Source organism: Sparus aurata, chromosome 8 (genome assembly GCF_900880675.1).
Source record: "Sparus aurata chromosome 8, fSpaAur1.1, whole genome shotgun sequence".
Taxonomy (NCBI): Eukaryota; Metazoa; Chordata; class Actinopteri; order Spariformes; family Sparidae; genus Sparus; species Sparus aurata.
In genome coordinates this window covers 18,189,972-18,212,242 of record NC_044194.1, presented here as the reverse complement: position 1 = coordinate 18,212,242, position 22,271 = coordinate 18,189,972, and the positions used below count along the sequence as shown (strand labels likewise).

The window sequence follows — 22,271 nt, the reverse complement described above, 5'->3', positions numbered from 1 at the left end:
GAGGAGAGGCAGGTTTCTATCCGGCTATAAGAGTAAAGACACTGCACCAGTCTCCTAACTCCCTTTTTCATCCTGGCTTGGTTTTCAGTGCCCTTTTCACGACATACTTTTCAAATGAAAATGTGTTAATCATTTTTTCTTTGTAATCTAAATGCAGCCGAGAAACTCTCCTTTTAACAGTATTCGACTTGTAGGAGCCACTCATCACACAAGGAGCCCTCCACACATCGCTTATTTAAGAAAAAAGAATTGGCTGCTGAAGTTCTGTGTTGTTTTGCTGAAGAAAGATCTCTTGTCCTTGGGGAGCACATACTTCCTCAACTCCTTAAATCCATTTGAATTTTGATGAAAGGGAAAAGAACAAGCAACACTGAGAGTAGCAACAAGAGAGCTGCAAAGTTTTTCATACCATCAAGGTGAAGTGGAGTTGCCTTCAGATTAAACCAGATAATGTATACCGTATAAAAATCTCTGATTAGAGCGTGTTGAGTCCTTTGAATCCAAGCATTACTTTTAAATTAAACTCTGCACTTATTCGTGAAATTCACTTTTTTATTTCAGTAATTTATATGAGAAAATTGTTAGAGAACATCTTGCTTAATACATCAAATCATAGATGTTCTGTAGCCCAGAGCTGCACTCCATCTACAGCCTCATGATTATGGTACTAAAACTTCCCTAAATGTCACATTGAGACATAAATTTTACTTCAGCAGCACACAATGAATCCTGTCAGAACATTAAAAGAGCAGTACCCTCGGCGATTCTTTATATTTCTGGAGATTTTTAGTACTTTGAGATGTGGAGAAATGACAGCATAAAGCTGATTTGTGTTAGTCATGCCATTTCCCCAGCGTCACTTACTATAAATAACTTTTTGATTGAGCCATTCAGATTTTTTTTGTATAGTTAAACACTTGTCCTACTTCATTCCAGAAACCTGCTGATGTAAAACAACACCCAGAAGAACAGCCTACTGGTTTGAAGGTGTGAGGGGTAGGGAAATAAACTTCATTTGAGAAAAATATTTAGTGCATTCCAGAGACAGGAAATGATATAAATTTAAAACTGAAACTGAAATGACAGAAAACAATAGATCATTAGTATGTCATTGGATGGATTGACCTACTAGGCTAAGTAAGTAACTGTTCACATATAGAGTGCAGAAGTAGCCTATAGCACACTACGTTGTGTATACATCACTGTATTGCCCAAATTACAATGTGTTACAATATTAGGTACATACTTTTTTTCTTCCATGATGACTTACAATATGTAAAAATGTGATCATGGAACACACAACTTAGCAATGCTTGACTTGTCAAATATGCATTCCAAGGGAATTAAAGGGGATATGTGAGAGTTTCACTTGAAATATTCAGACTGAATAGTATCAACAGAATGGGAAGAAATGGCAGTTTTGAATTTATGATGTTCATGTATTGTGTAGCAGAATTATTCACTGAAGATAACATGCTAATCCCAGAGTTCCCATTTCAAACCACTAGTTGTGCGGCTAACTGAGCTAACTTGCTAACTGCGGCTACAGTTAGATGCATTTTGCAGTTACTGTGGTGATATGTTGCCTTCAATTTGTAGTAGTTTAGGCATGAAAAACAGATGGTAAAGTGTTAATCAATTACACTACAGGGGCCCACAAAATAAATTAAAGTGCATTTTACTTTGTTGTACTGTTGCAACTTAGTAATGTGTTTCTTTAAATGACATAACATTGTCTCATATACAACATAACATCCTCCAGTGACTTAAGAATGTCACTGTAGATGAGGAGTGTAGTGCTTGAATTTCAGACTGTTTCTCTTTTGATCATCAAAATAGATAGATTCACCATAAAAAATTGTATGTCCGCCAAAATATGAACATATTGGACGAGAAGAAAATGTTTCAAATGAGGGTACTTTTTTATTCAGTCATAAAAAATAATTTTTTAGCATATAAAAGTTACATATTTAAAAGTGTTCCCTATCAGTAATCAATGATCATATAATCATTCCAACATCTAAAGAAACTCATTATTATACGGCGGAGAAAGAGTTTTGAAACGAAACCCTTTGACCAGCCTGCCATATTAATATTATCTATGTGGCACAATTGTCTCCTTCGGGCACTGTAAGTTTTTAATTTCATACGACTCAATGCATTAGAGATAAGGCAAATCAACTACATTAAAATCATGTCAATACTCAGAAGATCATGTAACATGTTTATGCTCAATACTGCAATAGAAATAAAAACAAATTGAATAAAAAGAAAATTAACATATATCTGGAAAAAAAAAAAACAGTAACAGAGCTTAATCGAGTTGTGGTCAGTTCAGCTAAACGTAAATTTAAAATCCAAATCTTACATTCTAAAGCACTGGTTATTACTATGCTTTTGTAAGATTTTTTTTTTATTACAAAAAAATACATCCTGAGATAATAACTCTCTACCATACAGCAAAATCTGAGCTGTCAGCATGATTGGATTGAAGGATGGAATACAAAATAAGCCTTCACTCTGAATGCATTACAGACGTGCTTCAAAACACATTCAAGTGAACTTTTAGGATCTGCACACTCATGAGACACCTCTCCTGCTTCCGTCACAGCAGATGTTAGAATCAAGCACTTGAATGTCATGTCAGACTAATCAAACTTTAGAGATGTCCATGGCACAAAATAAAAATGCTTCCTTAGAAAGCAGACACCATCAATTTTAAATTCTTAGCCACTGCTTTATAACAATGGCCACATTTTTTTTTTCAGACGTACATGTGACTCTGCTACTGGCAAATGAGATAGGAACCATTTCTCCAAAAAGAGGATGTGCTGATGCCATCATACAGTATGGCAAAGGAGATGTACGAAGGAGAAAGCTCCAACAGCAGATCAGCAGTGGCAGGTCAGGTGACTCTTCAAGTCTGCACTGCACCTGTTTCGCTACCTTGCCTAGTGAGGTATTGCAGAGAGAGTTGGGATGGGGCCAGACGGCGTGTCAAAGCTCAGGAGTGACCTTTGACCTCTACAGGGCTCTGATTCCGACCCTCAAGTCTCTAGCAATGAGACTCCTTTTCATCAACGGGGAAGTAGCCGTCCTTGGTGGGAGGTGCTTTCTGATGGAGGCTGTCGCCGTCCGCTGCGAAGATGGCCAGCAGCCTCTCCTGTTCTTGCTTTGTCTTCGGCAACTCAGTGGAAGGAGTGGTCAAGATAACAAGGCGCTGTGAATGAAAAATGTATAAAACAGAGGAAAAACTGAGAACATTTACATCTATTCATTTTTAAACAAAAGAGTGCATGGCAGTAGAAAAACTGAAAGGAAATGAAGAGAGAAAGAAAACTGTATTACATCCAACAAAGGTTCCACACTGTAATCTAACCACTGGGGTTATTCGGTACAACGATAGACAGCAGGACATATCTTTGATTATTTTTGCCATAATTTTGGCTCTATTTAAAAGTCCCATATTCACTGTTCTTTGGGTTCTGTTTTCTCCAGCAGCTCCTGAAGGAAACATTGTGCTCTTCAGCTGCCAAATGTGCCGCAACGTTTGGTTAGCAAGCAACCTTGTTTGTCTGCTACTTGACACTGTGCAGGCAGTGGCACGGTATGTTTATCAGAACCTGCAGGGAACTAGGTCAAAGTTTGTTTTGATCAAACCAAAACAATAAAATGAATGATGCGTAAACCAGAGACATCACCAGAGAGGAGACAAGCCACTTGAACCATGTTGGGTCTTTAACGGCGGAGATGGCCGCTGTATGAAACATATTCAATTGCCTGCTTTAACATGGTTGGAAAACATTATCAGCCATTTGTGTTGACAATTGAGTTTCACTGCAGTTTCAACAAATTTGGTGCGGCTGCTAACAGACTTCATGAAAGAAGAGGATATAATGCTAACGCACAGGATTACCAATGGAAAGGTAAGGTTATTCAAACATTAGACATTAAACTAGCATTTGTACAAGCGCTCAGGGGGGATGAGCTGACGGCATCAAACCCGCACCCTGTATAGATTCTTAAATGAAGTTGGTGCGGGGAAACATGCCCATGTGTAACAGAAAATAATCTTAACTTATTTTGGGTCAAAGTCACCAGACTTTCAAAGCACAATTGATCTGACCTTTGAAAGTGAAGTTATGGCTCCCTCACCATCTTATCGACTCAAAAACCCGGGATTTGTTGCAAAGAAGGCTGCCGAGTAGAAAGACTTTATAAAGTAAAGTTTCTTTGCACCATTGGGTGAAACGTACCTCTCTCAGTGTTCCAGGGGTGTAGTACAGCTTCACTGCAATCCAGACAGGGATACACAGCATGGAGGACAGGGCCAGGACCCAGCCTATGCCGTTGCCCCACCATGGGTAAACATATTCATTGTTGTACTTCAGGGGTGAGTACTTGATCAAGGCGAAAGCAAAAGTTCCCTGGTAACAGAGGCAGAGAGAGAGATTTCCCCATTACGAATTGATGAATGTTGACTCTGCTACATGCCTGATATCTTAAATACTAGTAAGTGACGATAATTACATTGTCTTATCATGTTTTTGAGATATCAATGAAAAGGCTCTATCAAAAAGGTTATTTGATATGGTTTGCAAACATTTAAATGTATTTTCAAAGTCAGCCAGCAGAGGCTGCTCCTCTCTCAGGAGAGTAAATTATGAAAGAATGCAAAAAATGAACATGAAACTCACAAAGCATGTTGCAGGGGTGAAGAAAAGCCAGCAGTATTTGATGACAGGGCCGGGGCGGTAGCCAATCATGTCTTCAATGTTGTCATAGAAACGATCCGCACCTGTAATGAGGGAGAAACGAAGGGAACGCCGTGGAGACGTACATCAATATCTAACAGTCGTCTGTGTTGAGATTCACTCTGTTCAGATGGCAGAAATGGAGGAAAAACCCATCACATTAATAATCCAAAGACAGAAATGACTTTGTAGAAACCATAGAATCGTCTTTAACACAGCAGGCTACTTTACTGTGATAATTTTTTTTTTTCAGCTCCTTTATTTTCCTGTTATTGCTTATATTCACTGTGCAAACCTACTGATTGAAATAACATCCCCCTCACTAAGCCTGGAGAAAAAAGCCTTTCATTTTTACTGACTGACAGGGACGAATAGAGCCTGGTGAGAAAAAAGCCATTGTCCTTTAAATGTCCCATTCAAGTGTTCCCAAACAACCTGACCTTCACACTCACCATAAATCCAGGCAATACAAACAGTCTCAAAAATAGCCACGAAGAGCAGACACATCCCACTGGCTGCATAGTAGTCAAAGAGCTGGAAGATGTACATGCCTCCCTGTGAAGACAGGGGAACATGGGTTTATATACTGGAGGTGCAACCAGCAAAAAAAAGCATGCTTGCAGCCAAATAATGAGAAAAAAGTAAGAGAAGGCAAATATTTTGTTAATAAGATCATGTTCAGACAGTTAAAAGAAACACTTCTGAACGTGAAGGGATTATTGGAGATTCAGAGGGCTGCTAACAAGAAGCTGTGGTGGGTAGATATAGGCTTCACTTGCCGTACAGTTACCCTTGTTCGAGCAAGATTACGCGCTTGAAAAACATTATAAAGTTAGGTTGCTGAGACCCACCTCCGTCAGCATGATGAGCCCCATGAGGAAGGACACCACGGCCACTGCCAGGATGAAGAGCTCCCTGCGGTTTTTACGCCTGAAGGTGGAGGGATACATGTCCACCATGGCTGTCACCAGGCTCTCCACACATACAAACTGATCAAGGAAGAAACAAGAAGCACAAGATTTTTCAGCCGCTGGATAATTGCATGGAGCGATGGTGGGGTTTCTTAATGTTTGGACTTTGGACACAACTGGGTATTTATTAGGAGACTCAGAACCCTTTCCAATAATAATAATGATGAAAAATAATCCCTGGTGTTTTGTAAGACTGATGTTTGAAACTGTAATATTGGAATTCTCTCTGTGTGTGTTTTTGAGTGGTGCGTGTCTTTGTCTCACCTGACTGTCCAGTCCCAGAAAGACGATCATGATGAAGAAGCAGCAGGCCCATAGAGGGGAGAAAGGCATCATGGACACAGCGCGAGGATAGGCTATAAAGGCCAAACCTGGACCTGAGTTAGACAGATTTTCAAAATTATTTTCACATTGAAAATACCTGTAATTTATTATCTTGCCAGTACTGATATCATCAAAACCAAAAGAGACCATTGAGAGGTGAAAAACCAACCAGATTCAGCCACTTCTGAGATAGGCACGTTCTGCTCGTAGGACATGAAGCCCAGGATGGAGAAGATGGCAAAACCTGCAATGAAACTGGTGCCACTGTTCAGGAAACAGAGGGAGAGGCAATCCCTGGGGAAAAAAAACCACACAGAGAGGTGCATGTAATGAGGAGGAATTGGACGTATTAACAGGTTGACTCTCTTCATCTCCTCTCACCAGGATTATAGAGTAAGGTTAAACAACAGGTTAACAGAAATACAGAGTTGATCATTGTGCCAAATGCATCATCCTTTCAGTCTTTACTTGTAGCAGTTGTTGTTGTATTTGTTGTAGCTTCCCAGCGCGGTGAGGCAACCCAGGCAGATGGCATAGGAGAAGAAGATCTGAGTCCCAGCATCCATCCATACCTGAGGCATAATGGAACGTAAACAAAGCCATCAAATAGAGATAAACACATTTCAAAGGAGATATAAATAACTTTTTTCGTTCCATTTCTATGTCGTTGTTTTGTCATATTATGTGTCCCAGGCATATTCATATTAATGTTGCTCACTAAACTGTACATATCTGACCTGTGGTGTGTGTGTACACCTGCACTGGATATTTACACTTACCTGAATTTGCTGACTGTTACTGCTGCACACCATATATATCTTAGTGTTATCATTTAACTGTGTTCGTACTATATTTATCTTGGTTTGTTTAAAGCAACATTATGTGGAAATTGGGCTTCTGTGTGATCGTGGCATATTGTTGCTCTAATATATACTTCTCACTGGTATTTATCTCTACCGCTCCATAAATATGCACAATTCTCCATACGTTACTGCTTTTATTGCACTTCTGGTTAAAGCTAAACTGCATCTGCAGCTTGTGCTCGGCAATGACAATAAAGTATTTTTTGGCCTTTTTCTGGCTTTGTTCATAGGACAGCCTTGAGAGATGACAGAGAGGGCCGAGGACATGTAGCAGGGGGCCACAGGTTGGACTCAGTTGGTTGGCTGCAGCAAGGCCAAGGCCTCTGTGCTCTGTATGCACGCTGTACCAGCTGAATCTAATCTAAAAATGGGATGAGTTAGTTGTATCCGCTGAGAATGTACTGTACGTGCTGGACATTTTACACACGTATGTCCAAAAGTCAACTTTTAAAAAGTGTCTTTTTGAGGAGCTATGAAAATGTATTCATACAGTCTGAACTCAACATACAGCTTTACTGTTACCAAGCCGGCTTTCTGAGCTACATCACCTCCCACTGACAGAATTGCCACAGTGTGGAGTTCAAGGAGGAAGACCACAGAACCCATAAACATAAGAAAGTGCGGTGTCTGCTCTTTGTTGTAACCTACGTGTAAAGACAAGAAACATTTCATGAAGGTAATATGATAAATCACCAGAATTCTTACTACATTGTGTACTTTGGACTACTCTGCACCACAGCATCAGCAGCAGAGTCACAAATAAGTGAACTGTGCAGCATTTTCAACTCAGTGGTGTCCATTGTAAGCTTGATTTTTTACACAGCCTCCCGTGTACCCCTCTCGTTGAGAGTTTCCTCCACTCACACCACCTCATCACTTTTTAAAAACTAAATCCAACTCCCAGACTCTCTCCATCTCAACCTTACCCCCCCTGACATCACCCACCCAGCAAAGTCTATTATCCATCTCGGTCTCTCCAAGGCCTGGAGTGCAGCACTTTTCCACCCTCTCTTTGAACACTCTCTCACACTCCAAAATTTAAATAAGGTTTCCCTTTGTGCTTGAGATTCTGGTGAAGTGCTCGCAGGGCACTGGGGCATGCTTTAGATAGCTGGCAGTCAGTACTGAGGATCTGATTGACCGGGGGTTCAACCAACAACACAAGCTCTGGACACAACATTACACAAAGGCAGGTATTCCCAAGGCAACAGCTCCACTGGCCTAGCTTGTTGGCCTGTGCACACAGGGCTTGTATTCATCCCCAGAGCCCTGAGAGGGATTAAAGAGGGCCTCTCTTTTTGGTTTTCACTCTAGTTGCAACTGCAGGAAAAAGGAAATGTGCGCGTTACCACCACCATTCACAATCCACTCTATTTCCTTCCGCAGTGGATGAGTTCTTGACATTCTGCTGGACGAATTATTAAATGACACTTTCTCCTCGAGAAAAGTGGCAGCAGTGCACGTTTTTGGTTTAAGTTCTTGCCAGAAAATGTGATAGAAATGAACGGAAGGATGCAGGGAAATGTGACATCAGGAGCAGGACTTGCATTCTGTCTGCTTAATTGTTTGGCCACTGGAGGGCGGCTGCACACAACCATTCGCATTTAAAGTTGACCTGGGGTCTGTTTCACAAAGCAGGTTCAACAAACTCTGAGTCTAACCCTGAACTCTGAGTTGATCTACTCTGAGATAGGAAACTCTGAGTTTTCGGTTCCAGAACAGCAGATTTGAGTTAGTTTGATCAACTCGGAGTAGTTTAACCTGGAGTTAAGCACGTGCACCACAAGTATAAAAAGACAGCATCAATGGAGCCCTGATTCGACGAGTCACCATGGCAACGGGGAAGAGGAGGGCTACGTTTTTCACCCCACTGGAATTGGAAATATTAATGCGCTCATACGGTGAGTTTGAGCACGTTTTTAGAAGGAAGTGTAAAACCGCTGCAGCAGCAAAAGAGAGGGAGAAGGCTTGGGAGAACATTGGCGCTTAAATGTAGTCCTTTGCAATCACAATAATATTACAGGGGGAAACTGCTTGAGTGGTAGCCTATTAATTTATTTAATTTAGGTGCAACCCTGGCTGAGAAGCGCACTTGGCTGCAGCTTAAGTTGAAACATAAAAACATTGTTCAAACAGGTAAGACCTCGGCATAATCTCATGGGGGTAACTCATTTTGATCATGTTTTACATTGTAAATATTAAGTGGCTGTTTGACTGTACAGTTGTTTATCCCCAACATAATGCTGTTTTCACACACATAAATGTCTTCTCATCTATATCATGTTCTGTTAAATAATTAAGCCTATTTAAACTAACACAGACTTCTACTCAGCCAACAGAAAGAAAGCAGATGCCCGTACAACGGGTGGTGGCCCAGCACCGCCACCTCTAACGGAGGCAGAGGAGCTGAAAATGATAAAAATGGGTAGTAGCCGTTTCAGGGCGAGGCACACTTTTCTGACCGCTCTGCATACAGTTGCCTTGCTCAAGTGCTCTGCATCTCCGACGTTGTATAAAAAACTCCCATTTGCAAAAAAAACGCAGCGCAACACACAATATCTGCTGGGATGTGAGAGCATGACTTCGGTTGGTAATGTTGGAAATGTAAGGACGGATTAGGTTGTGTATGTAAATGATGGACTGTGACGTGAAACGGTACCGCTCAAAAAGATAACTGTCTGGAAATGCAATAACATCTATGTACGGTCTGATAATCATCTCCCGACGAATATTTAATTCTCTGCGCAGTAATGCTGCACCTTCATCCACGGGATCATTATCAAAAGGACATGCCATGGTAGTGAAAATAGTCGCCACCTAATATAACTTCTAATGTAGCCCTACTGACTGATTTTTGCAATGATCTTCTCAAAAAACAGACGGCAGAACTATACTACGCCAAAACTCGCCTGCTGACTGAATGAATGAGGAAATCAAATAGCGTGTGTGGCTGAAAGAGGGCGGAGACAGAGAGAAACTCGAGGTTTGTTGAGAAAAACCTGGTCCCGACCAGGTTAGTTTCACAGAGTATGTTACCATGGTAACTGACCGAGAGCTTAAGTTACCTCTCTCTGTGAAACAGGCTGGAGTTACCCCTCTTTCTCTGGTTTGAGTTACCTCCCTTTGTGAAACGGAAAACTCAGAGTTTCCCTCATTTCAGGGTTAACAGACTCAGAGTTTTCACTAAACCTGCTTTGTGAAACGGACCCCTGTTCGCAAACCTTCGCCCATTTATGCTTCTAGTAAATACGATTGTAGCAGGAGGTCTCTAGGACCCAAAGAGCAGAGACCAATCAAGTGACAGGAATTGGAGGAGGGACTGATTGGCAGCAGGTGTGACTGCAGCAGTCACTCTTCAAATCCTTTGTGCACGCCAGGGCTGTGACTGTTTGATTCCCTGTGGCTCTGGTAGGACGGACTTTTAACATTGTTTTATACTCATGTTAGCATTTTAATTGTTAGGGTATTTGTATTTGTATTTGAGGTGTGTAAAACATGCAGCTTTTAAACCTCTTGTGTGCTAAAATAAACTAACAGTGCTTTTGTTTGTTTTTAGGCAAAGCACTGATTGCCGTTTATTTTATTTTAGTATTATATATATTTTAGCTTTGATTTTGTTTTTATTGTTTAATATAGGATTGGAATTGTTTTAGAGTTTTAACATTCTGTCTCCTTTTGTCTCTAGTGCTGCAGCTGGCGAGGTCCTCCATTCACCGGTGTGGTTGATGCTGGGAGTTCACTTTAGATGGTGATATGGTTTGTATTTTATTTGAGTGTGTTGGGTTTATATTTCTTTTGAATACTTGGTATACTCCCAGTGTCCTAGCAGTGAGTGGTTGGTGTCCCAGCCGTAGTATGACTGTCTGTCCTCTTGTCTCTTCTTGCCTGTGTTCTTAGTTGTAATAAAATAAATGGCATGTATGACCCACACTGGCTGTTGCGGCCTCTTCATTGAAGCTCCTGTGTACTGGGTACCTTCTTAAAAGTTACACAATGAAAACATTAGAGTTGTGTTTCTGGTCACCTGAGCAATGTAAGTCCAATTCTGACACTCCTTTTAGGCTCCACATAGTCCTGAAATCTATTGTCTTCTGCACTGCAAGTGTAGCCAGAGAGAACAATACAGGGAAGTTGCAGGCTGTAAAACAAAAACAATGATCTATTGTTCCTATCCAAACATATCTGGATACTTTTTATTTGCCTAAACTAAACCACGCCTCAGTCAAAGGGGCAACAGATCAAACAACACGATGGTAATACCGCTGATAAAGACCTACTTCATTGACAATGTATCTTTTCTCAGCATTTTCAGACAAAGATTTGCATGGGAAAAAAAAGATACCAACTCACTATTGTGAAGTGTGAATTGTTCCAGGAGTAGAGTCAATAAAAAGCTTGCCTTAACTGCCAACTTAATAGCCTACACAACCCACAACAATCGTGCTATTTTATAACAACTTACTCCACACGGTCCACACTTAACTGGGACATTTTTAGGCCACTTGTCAGGGTCTGTATCTCCAGACCGGAGAGCCACATTCAACAGCTTTGCTAGGCTTACACATGAGATCTGCTCATTTATTTGGGAAACAAAACAGCAGAGACAGCATATTCTTTTAGGAGCCAGGTAGGACGAGCTGGTGAAAACCAAAAAAGATTTTAAAAAACCTGTCAGTATGGGCGAGAAAGACCATATCGGCATGCATATAATTAATCTGTAGGGCTGATTATCCCAATGCAGTATTGAATCAGTTTTAATATCATGTACCCTCAGAACCAGGACTTTTATGTGTGCGTGTGTGTGTGTGAGATGGATGCACGTGGAGCATTTTGGAGAGCATTAAGAGGCTGGTAGACATGACATCATAGTCGTTGTTTTGATTGTATCAGGCATGCACACAGGCATCTGTCAGCAAATGCATCTCCAGCCTACCTGTGGGTCGGACAGACGTCCCAGGTCGGGGTAGAGGTAGAAGTGGATTCCCCTGGAGGCTCCAGGCAAGGTGACACCTCTGATCAGCAGGATGATTAGCATGGCATAAGGGAAGGTGGCTGTGAAGTAAACAACCTGAAGGGGAAACGGCAGCACCTCCTTATCTCACACACGTCTGCGAGACTTATGACTTCGCCCTGCTTTAAATCTGTGACAGTGCTTCCAAATCTATCATAGCTAACAGTGAGTTTGCTAGCGACACAGTTTGTGTATTATTTATTCCTGCTTCTTCTGTAATAAATGCATTACAGCAGGTGTACATCAATAAAAAACAGAGCAGAAAAGCTTACACGCCAAAGGATTTCTACTGTCTATAAAATCAATATCTAAATATCATTATTGGAGGAGAGGATTCACCTTGCCAGTAGACTTGACCCCTTTCCAGATGCAGAAGTAGCAGATGACCCAGGCAACGGCTAGACAGATCACCAGGTCCCAGTTCAGAGAGCCAATGTGATGGATACCTGAGGAAATTCTCAGCACTCTTCGCCTGAGACGCAAACACACAGATATTGTAAATGTTTTATCTAGAATTAATTATTTACCACATTCAACATATGCTCACAACTTAACCAGAATTTTGCCCTGGTTTATAAACAATTCAAAAGGCCGTGTCAGAAAACTTAAAAACTTTCAAAAGTTTTTTTTTTCTCTTGTGCAACAATCTGGAATCTAAACACATTAAACAAAATCTGGTACAATTTAAAATAGAATACAAGATGAAATTACTGGTAAAGTTGAATATTTGGTGAACTTGCTGGCGCCTGAGGCCATCCGAGGACAAGGCCCAAAACAAAAAAGGCACTTACTCCCAGAACTCAATGACAGGAGAGGTGGCGTTCTCATGGTGATTGATGGAACTATTCCCCCTCTGAAATGCCATACAGGAATCTTGAATGAAGGAGAGACAAAAAGACATTCAGTGCTGTGAAGAAATCCAAGCTTTCTCTCAGGTTTCCAAGTTACACACAGGCGAGCGAAACAATGCCACCGCTGAGACGGAGGAGTGAAATGGCACAGGAGCTTTTCGATCCCCTAAGATCGAATTCAGCTATAGGAAACCTCTGCAAATATTTATATATATATACAGACAACACTGAGAGTAAACAGCCATGCTCGCGCTTCAGTGGTGATGTTAAGCAGGTATAAAGTTCACCATGGTCACCATCTTTTTGGGGGTGCTAGCACGCTAACATTGGCTAAGTAGCATTATACACACAAGCTGATGGGAATATCATTATTTTTGAAGAATTTGGTCGTCAACCAATGTATCTGATGAGCAACATTTTTGACCAGATGATTTTTCTGAACCAAAATGTCTGCCTCATGACGGAGCTACAGACAGACGTCGGCATCCAGCTGGAGATCTGGTTAGACCTGATTAATGCCGCTGAGTATATTTGTTTGGTAGAAGAAGATCTAATGTGGCAGGTGTAGTGTTTTGTATCTTACCTGTGTTCCAGGTGTTGTTGCAGGAAGCCCAAGGCAGATCCCAGGTGAAGGAGTTGGACAGGAAGAAGATGGCCCAGGCTAACACAACGATGTAGTAGATGTTTAGCAGAGCAACGATCACCTGGGTGGCGTAACCCACACCTGGAGGGAGAAACGTCAAGTTTAGGAGTTAGAGCTGACAATTGTAGGTAAGCTAACCAAACAACTGTTCCATCTCTTTTCTCGTTTTTGTCTTTGCTACGCACTCAACATTAGGACCAGTAAATTAAACCCTCACAGCCAGACCTGATTTGTCAGTACAATAGCCATGAGTTTATCTCCAGTGACTCTCAGAAACAATTTTGTTAAAGAGCTTCTGAACAGTTCCATTCATCATAGACAAAGAGGCATAATTTAAACCCTCGGACAGACCACGTTTTTGCAGTATCTGATTAATCCCATCCCCACCACGGCCGCCTTTTCAAACAACTGCGCCACAGGAGGGCAAATTAAATGCAGGGGAAATTATAATGGGCACAATTTCAGGTTAAACTCTTGCTCCATCTTGTGATTGCATGCCCGCCTCGATTCTTCACCAGCGGTCACGCTCTGTGGGTTATGACTGATTAGAGGACTTGTTTTAAAGCAGGAAAGGGAACATTAGCCAGTGTTGGTTGCTTGGCAGCCGTTACAAGCTACATCCATCACCGTCCCATGTCTTTGTGGCATGCACATGCACCGACACATTGTGGACACATGTTTGAAATTCCTCCTCCGTCCTACATTTTTGTCCGGCATGTTAAGATCTTGTCGCTGGCTTTGTCTCATAAATCTTTGTTTGTATCCTATGTGGTGCACAAGCGACTCATTGTTTCAGAATAACACACACTATTGATGGATTGCCCCCCCCCATACATAAACCCGTAAAAAGCACAATATGTTCATTATGTAATCGAAGTGTAAAATAAACAGATCTTGCTAAGCATGTGCTGTAGTGGATTATTATATTATGTTATTATATCCTTCACCATCATTAACTCTAAAAATATAACCAGTACCATACCAAATATTGAGACACAGAGGAAACTTCCTACTTGGTCTATTTTCAGAAGGCTTTGGATTCAGAAGGCACAATTTCTTTGGCACCAAAGCCTCTAGGCTTGTTTTTCCTCACCACTAAACATCCATTTAATGACATTTGTCAAGATCACCTTCGAACAACGGGCAGATTTTCCTCCAGCAGGTGACGCCACCCTCACTGGTGAACTGACCCAGAGACGTCTCCAGGAAGAAGACCGGGATTCCACAAGCAAACAGGAAGATGAGGTATGGGATGAAGAAGGCCCCTGTAAAAGCACACAGATCAAATTTACGGTTCACTCACACACCTTCAAGACGCTCTCGAGTGATGTAAAGGAAGATACAGGCGCAGGTTGTGCCAGTTGATTAATACATTTGCATTGTGAAGAAATGTTTATGGTTTTGGGGGGTTTTTTGAGTTAAGAACATCTTAATGTGAGTGTCATTGTAACAAGTTATGCAAAAAATGATGTCAGCAGAGGAAATCTGGTTACCAAAACAATCAAAGAATTGAACTTCCTATGGAACATTCAAGATTTTATTGTTTGGCGGGTTTATTCCTTGTCAGTGAGCTAACCTGGTGCCACAATGTGTCTTCGGGTTGTCTTTCTCTGTTTTCAGTGAAATATGACCTAGATTAATTAGTGGTTCACTGTGGAACAGATCACATACTTTTTGTATTTATTAACCTGTGTGCTATCTCCTCCTCAGCCTTATGTGTTTGTGGTGGATGAATTTAAGACTCCCACAAACTAATTTGTGCAGGGTCATGGTGCAGCCAGCATCGTCTTTAAGGGGCAGGGCGTCTATGCACTAAATACATGCTGTGAATAAAGTCGTAAAATGCAGAAACTGAAGCTTTTGTGTTGACCAAGCAGTGAGAGAACAAACCAGAGATAAGATAAATAAATCCGAGCACTCACCTCCTCCGTTCTTATAACAAAGGTAGGGGAAACGCCAGACATTCCCCAGGCCAATAATTTCTCCAGCCACTGACAGAACAAACTCAAGCTTGTTGCCCCACTGACCCCTGTCTGTCATCTTCTCCTCTGTGCTGGGCACAATGTCCAGCGTCCTGCTGTGCCCATTGGAGGGCTCCACCTTGGACATGTTTTCCGTGTCATCTGTGTGCCCTAAAGGTTACATCAGAAAGAGCGGAGGGGAAAAGAATAAACATTACAAAGAAGAAATGGAGCAGAAGGCAAAGATAAAGCCTGCAGGGTGGCAAAGGTTCAAAGGTCTGGAGAAGCAGAGTTGCCTCGATTTTTAATGACAGTTCTCTATTTAAGAGACAATCCCATAGCACAGTTTTAATTCAACAAGTCTCCTCTTTATCTGAGTAGCAGAGAAAAGAAAGTCATCATCATTATGATGATTTTATCTGGAGACAAATCCTGCTCCACAGACAGCGATTTAACTGAATCACCACATTCAGACAATAGTCAAACTGATGACATTTCGGTGTTACGAACTCTGTTCCACTGCTTTGTATTACATCTGTCATAACACTTTATGTTAAACAAGAACTACAATCGCTAATATTGTCAGTTTATATATACATTTTCTCCAAATCGCATTTTATCATTTTTTCCAAAAGAATAAAATGATATGACCATGTTATCCAAATATGATCCAACTGAAATGATTATGTTGGACTATCGCCCTGCCCGTTTCATAGTTCCCCTGACACAATTCAAAATGCAGCAGCCAATAATTGCAAATTACCAGTTTGGCTCCAACTGGACCCATCAGCTCAATACATGTCAGTTTTCTATGGATTTTTTGAGGATAATTTGAGTTACTTTGATGACTAAAGACCTGAAGCCTTTTCCCAACTGTGTTCATCATTTCAAAAGCAGAGTAAATCTTTTAATTTTTTTTATTTTTAAAGGCTTAGGATATGTGTTCTTCTCTTCTCTATAATTCTCCGTATTCTTCTGCACACGCTACTTGTTGCTTTATACAATTTATCATGTATGTAAAGCACATTTAGTTTCATGAATACTGTGTTCCCCCTCCTGGTAAAAGGTGACCCATTTGAGGATTTAATGTACTTTTAGAACTGCTGCGACAGGAGGGAATTTCAGGACCTTGGCTAGTTCACAAGTAGAATTGCCACTGGTCGAATATGTAATACTGTTTATGTTTACATTTGCTATGAAGTATGTCGCTTTCCCTGCCTCAGATGAGGTCAGTAATGGCTTGATGTTACGTGACCACGTTAGAAGTCTGACAAGACCTTGGCAAGACCCTGTTTAGGGGCCAGTGCCGCTGAAAGAATTACTCTCTGTGGAGGAAACAGACAGCTCACTGACTGTGCTCACTCCTGTCAGCTTGCATTAACAGGCCTCTCACCAGCCATTCTGTTATCCTCTCTCTGAAGCACATCGTGGTCACTGCTTCGGTCCAAATTCAAACAAATTGGCCATCGGTCTGCAGGGGACATGCTCAAACTAATTCAGCTGCGAGAATCCACCTCAAACTTCCTTCCTTTACTTTATCTCTCACACATCCACACAAACAAACACGTTACATGTTGCGTGACCTGGCCTCAACGGGACCAATGAAGCTGCCCGTTTCTCTGAGTTTGGTTCTGGAAACCACACAGGGGTTGGAAATCCCATTTAGTCAGAAGCCTCGTGTGAAGCCACCTTTAGGAATGAGCTTCTCCTGGCAAAGGGCAGAGGTGGAGCACAAGTGTGACTGTGTGTGCGCTGTGTGCATGGGATTGGAGGTTGGACTCGTTTTAGGTGCCAAATTCTGCAGAACTGGAGCCAAATTGTTGCCTTGAGGTAAAAATAGAGCTCCTTGTCTTCAGAAGGTACGCTTGGTGGGAATGAAGTCTTGCTTCAACAAAAGCAGAGGAGGCTGTCTGCTCTGTGCTGCCAAACGAGAATCCACAGTGGCCCTGCAGTCGGTTCACAGTTTGCCTCACTTTTTCACAGTTTCTTTGCGGTTGCTATGAAGGCAAACCTGACTTCAAATAGTCCTTTTAATAGCCAAGACCAAATAACATCTTTATTTATAGAGATAGTTTCGTACAAACATGCTTATAGAGCATGAGGGGAGAGGCACACTGTGAGAAAATATGCCAAGATTAAGAATGACCTCATTGAGGCCCAGAAGAGCTTTATCCCAGGAAGCAGTGCCAACTTCACCTCTCTCTGAAAAGCTGTGCACTGAGCAAGTGAGTGACAGACTGACCTATTGAATGTTTAGTGATGAATGATTGGATGAATGTGTGGCTGACTTCCTGGACATCATGTGCTCGGCTTTTATCCTTATATACCCATGGTGCTTAAAATAGTACTCCAGCAATTTGGTATTACACTTCCAATACTGTCAGGTAGTTTTGAACGGAAACTTAAAAAAAATAAAACAAATCAAAATGAATGAAGCCAAACCAGCAGTGTTGTCTTTTATATACCAAGCAATTTTTTTCCTGGTTGAATCCTAGTGTTTACATTACCCACAATGCAAGTGAAGATGCCTACCCTTTGGTTCAACACATTTGGGGCATTGTTCCTCAAGGGGTACTACTTTCTGTAGCATTGCACTCCCTCTAGTTTGGGTCATGCTCAAAAAACACTGGTAAATGGTCTGCATTTTTATAGCGCTTTTCCAGTCTAACGACAGCTCAAAGCGCTGTACAATACATGCCACATTCACACACACATTCATACACTGATGACGGAGGCGCCAACTGCTCATCAGGAGCAATTCAGGGTTCAGTATCTTGCTCAAGGACACTTTGACATGCAACTAGGGGACATGCCGGAATTCGAACTGGTGACCTTCCGATCACTAGACGACCCGCTCTACTCACTGAGCCACAGCTCACAAATATTAGCTCGTCCTTAAACTCATCCTTTTGATTTCCATCAAGCCCTGAGGGGAATAGCCGACGAGTTAGCTTTCATATGGTCCATGATGTTTACCAACCAGGGACTAACCTTGGCTCGAGTACTGTGAGTTTATCAAAGCCTTTGTGCTGAATATGCTTCCTGCCGTGTCTGGAAGCCAGCTGCAGTAGGAACTGAAGAATCAGGTGATACTTGTGGGTTTGTTACAACAAGCGACACATGCAAGTACTGTTCGATACTAATACCAGTATCGGAACTGCCCTCTGCACCTTAAAAACTTCTCATACTGCTGCTCGCAAGTCTATGCACCAATCCAATGGGACGCTGCTGGGAAAAAGCAGGGTCCTGTTTAAAAACACCGGCATATGCAATTCAAAAGATTTTTACACAGGTATCTTCATCGTGTAACTTCAAACGCACACGGAACATAACATCCACACGGGGCTAGCGTTTATGATAGTACACTGAGAGATCTGCGAGACAAAGTACCATAATATCATAACACCACTTCCAAACTCGTGCAAATCAGAGTTACATATTCATAAATACCAGTACCCCGATGGTCCCACAGTTAGATAAGTGCAGGCTAATACGTAACTGGGTAAGTTACATAAGGTGGGGACATCAGTGTCACATGGGTACCTGTGCGTCATGAGATTTATTTTGGCATGTAATGTTGAATACTTATGATGCAAACAGAAGTTAGAAAAGATTATCATGGTTGGTGCAAAGAGGACTTCAAAATAAAAAGCCACTATTATTTTATGAAGCTCTGATGAATTTAGATGACCTCCTCTAAATCGGTTTTCTGTCACATGTGTAAAATGGTGTGCGTTTGCTCTTTTTACATTGCAAACAGATATCGATATGTCGCATGAGATTGCTCTGCAGAAACTATTTGCTCTGATAGATCCTTCATCTCTAGATGTGACAAATAAATGTGCAAAATTGATCTATTTATCGACTGAGGAAGAGTTAAATACAACACAAGCAGCTTTTGTTTTAGCACCATGACACAATGTGATTATCAGCTGTGCTTCACAAAAATGTGCCGAATACATTAGCTAAGTTATAAAAGCCGAGTTTTGATTCCTGGGTGCACCTTCTAAACACTTTTCTTCATACCACAGGCCTTTTATGAGCTGGACTGAACACATGCATGGTTGATTTGCATTGCCAGAGACCATTTCAAACAACAGCTTTCACTGGGCACAACTGCCAGTTATCAAAAAGTGATCAAACAGAAATTTAAGACATCAACATATATTCTCATTATATCTCATGAAAAGTAATAATTTTGATCTCTGACTGGAAAAAAAAACAACAAACAAATCACAAAAATCAAAGGGCACTCACCTTTCATAATGTTGTGCAATGACAACTCCAAGAAGAGAGGCCTTCTCCTGTTTTGGCTTTAACTATATAACATTCATAGAGGGGCGGAGATCTGAGAAACTGAAAACTTTGGTGCAGCCCTCAGTGAGATTTCCCCTCTGAGTTGCCCCTCTCTGAAGACCCCCCCCTTCCCTTTATCCAATTCCATTCAGACACCCCCACACACAAACACACACACACACTCACTCCCCGCAGCACACTAGAGGTCTGTGCTGTCTCAGCGTGGTGGGCTGATTGCGTAACCTTTTGACACACACATTCTCCCAGGGCCTTTCTGTACGGACACCATCGATGACAGGCTGGTCGGACATGTGCACATATGTACACAAACTATGCATACACGCAATGACACAACTCAATACTACAGAGGTTGGTCTGAATATATATTTAAAGATGCAAAGCTGCATCATGGACAAATCCTGTGAATGTGAGATAATTTGTGCATGAGATTCACAATGAGAGCCTCCAATATTTCGGTGGTCTTTTTCCCGGTGGTCACTCCAGCGTCTTGATGTCCCTGCCTCATCCACATTCTTAATTCAGCCCACCGAAAAAGAGTCTTTATTCCCTCGACTAGATTCTCTCCTCACAGACCCAGTAGCCCATTCACAACATTTTCCCACCACAGGGGTTCCAGAGCGGTCTGGTTCAAGGCAATTGTTAGAAGGTCACAATCCAGAGGGTCTTTATGGAGGTGGGGACTGGGGGGAGTGATGTGTTTCTGTGTTTCCTTTCTCAAATCTTTCAGGGTTAGGTCTTTTTTTTTTTGGTAAACTCCCCACCCCCCACCTCAAATCAAATTATAATTCAAGACACGGACACTTAGCTTTCTATGCTAAAATGAAGCCGTCTGCCTGACTTTGGTTTTGTGGCAGTTTTGACTTTTGACGCTAATCTTTCCCGGATCAGCTAACTATAAATGAAACGTAAGTTAACAAAGCCTTGAAACCTTTTATTCACGCCACATGTTCTCACCTACGGGAACTTGTTACTCTTTAAATCTCTGCCATCTTCAGCATGAGGATCACTCCTGGCCACATACAGGATGCTGCAACCCATCACCACCACCATCAGCAGGTCTAATATTATTTGATGATATGACTCCATGATCAATAATTAAAAACAATGGTGGATGAATTCATTTTATCATGAATTCAGGACTGTACGAAATCACAGTTACGGGACTTTGGTTCAGCCCTGAACAAAAACAACAATTCTGGATGATCTGAAAGAAGGTGCATTTATTTATTTGTCATTTACAACAAAATTCTTAATTGTACAATTCCTCTAAGTGTTCCTCTCCGGAGCCTGTCATGCTCGCAAAGGTCTACGGGGCACAAAATAAGATAAAAGATGACAGACCAACAGAGGGGAGCTCCTTAATGAACTGTATTTCTTTATTCTGTCTCCCACTCCCCGCTGTTCCGTATGGCCACAGGTCACTGCTCAGTCTGTAGTCGGTTTGCTCAGAAGGGTCCATCCCGTCTTTTCTCATCAAACTCAAATGTGCTCATTAAATGAAATGTGTGAAAGCATCTGGTTTTACGGTCTCCTGGCATGACAAGTTAATATTTAATCCACAGCTGCTCCGACTTGGAGCTCAGTCACAGGGCATGTTAATGATTAATATCAGGCCGTGTTTGATTCAACAAAGATTAAGTACTTTAAATCTTAATTATATTTGGGGATCAAACTTGGATGGATGAACACATTAATACACCTTCGCTCTTACCCCCATTTTTTTTTTTTTTTTAAAGATGGCTGTTTCGACCTTATTATAATAAATCAATCCTATGTCCAGTAAAATGCTGCAGACTGCTCCTTCCCTTCATTTTCTGGTGGAAACTTCTGCCACTGACAAGCAGCAAAGGAAACCTGGCCATGATGGTTGAAGTAGGCAATAGGTCTGTACACAAAGATTGCACCATGGGTCAACGCTGTGAAAACAGATTGGATCTGATAAAACTTGAATACCCTCTCTGTCCAAACAAGACAGAGAGAGTTCAGAGTTAACCTGGGAAGTCAAATCAAAGTCTGACAGACGGCTTTCAGCTGTTGTCATCCATGCTCTTAAAAGTGAATGCGAGAAGAGATCCGGGCCCAATCCCAATACACCTAACCTCACCCCCTCCAATTTCCTGTTGTGATAGAGGGTGTTAGGGCAAACATGGCCCTCTTTAAAGGCTTTTTAGGGACACACTTCAAAACGAGGGTTATGGAGAACTCTGTTGTTGGAATGTATTACGGGCCTTTGCTTTACAACAAACATAAAACAATCACTAGTTTGCGAAAGCCTCTGTTTGAGCAGATTTGAGCAGGAAAGTCCTGCATTTTGACGTATTTCAATGATGCACATCCTCCTCTGATGGCAGATGAGGCCTGAAATTTAACTCAAGTCCAGCAGCAAGGTTGTTGCCCACTATAGCGCTCCTCTAATATCAGTGCTGACTGGCAGGGTTGGAGCACGAGTTGCTAACGTTAGCTTATAAAGCACTGCTCGTGGAAGGGTAAAGGAGTATTCATCTCTATTTGATGCCAGGACTGATAGCGTGAAATTGTGAACGAATTGCAAGCTCCCATGCTTATCAATCTCCCTC

The 22,271-nt window shown here is 41.7% G+C and overlaps 1 protein-coding gene across 1 annotated transcript; it reads right to left on the bottom strand.

Annotated features, from left to right (window-relative positions):
* Positions 1-1,903: 1,903 nt before the first annotated feature.
* Positions 1,904-19,789, bottom strand: slc6a13 (solute carrier family 6 member 13). Its single transcript, XM_030424951.1, has 15 exons — positions 19,636-19,789; positions 15,340-15,549; positions 14,548-14,682; positions 13,358-13,498; positions 12,715-12,796; positions 12,263-12,395; positions 11,846-11,980; positions 6,518-6,621; positions 6,219-6,343; positions 5,990-6,102; positions 5,606-5,743; positions 5,207-5,309; positions 4,698-4,798; positions 4,257-4,427; positions 1,904-3,220 (listed from the first exon to the last, which is right to left on the bottom strand). Exons 1-15 carry the CDS (start codon positions 19,640-19,642, stop codon positions 3,056-3,058), a joined length of 1,863 nt encoding a protein of 620 aa, XP_030280811.1. The 5' UTR covers positions 19,643-19,789; the 3' UTR covers positions 1,904-3,055.
* Positions 19,790-22,271: the final 2,482 nt, after the last annotated feature.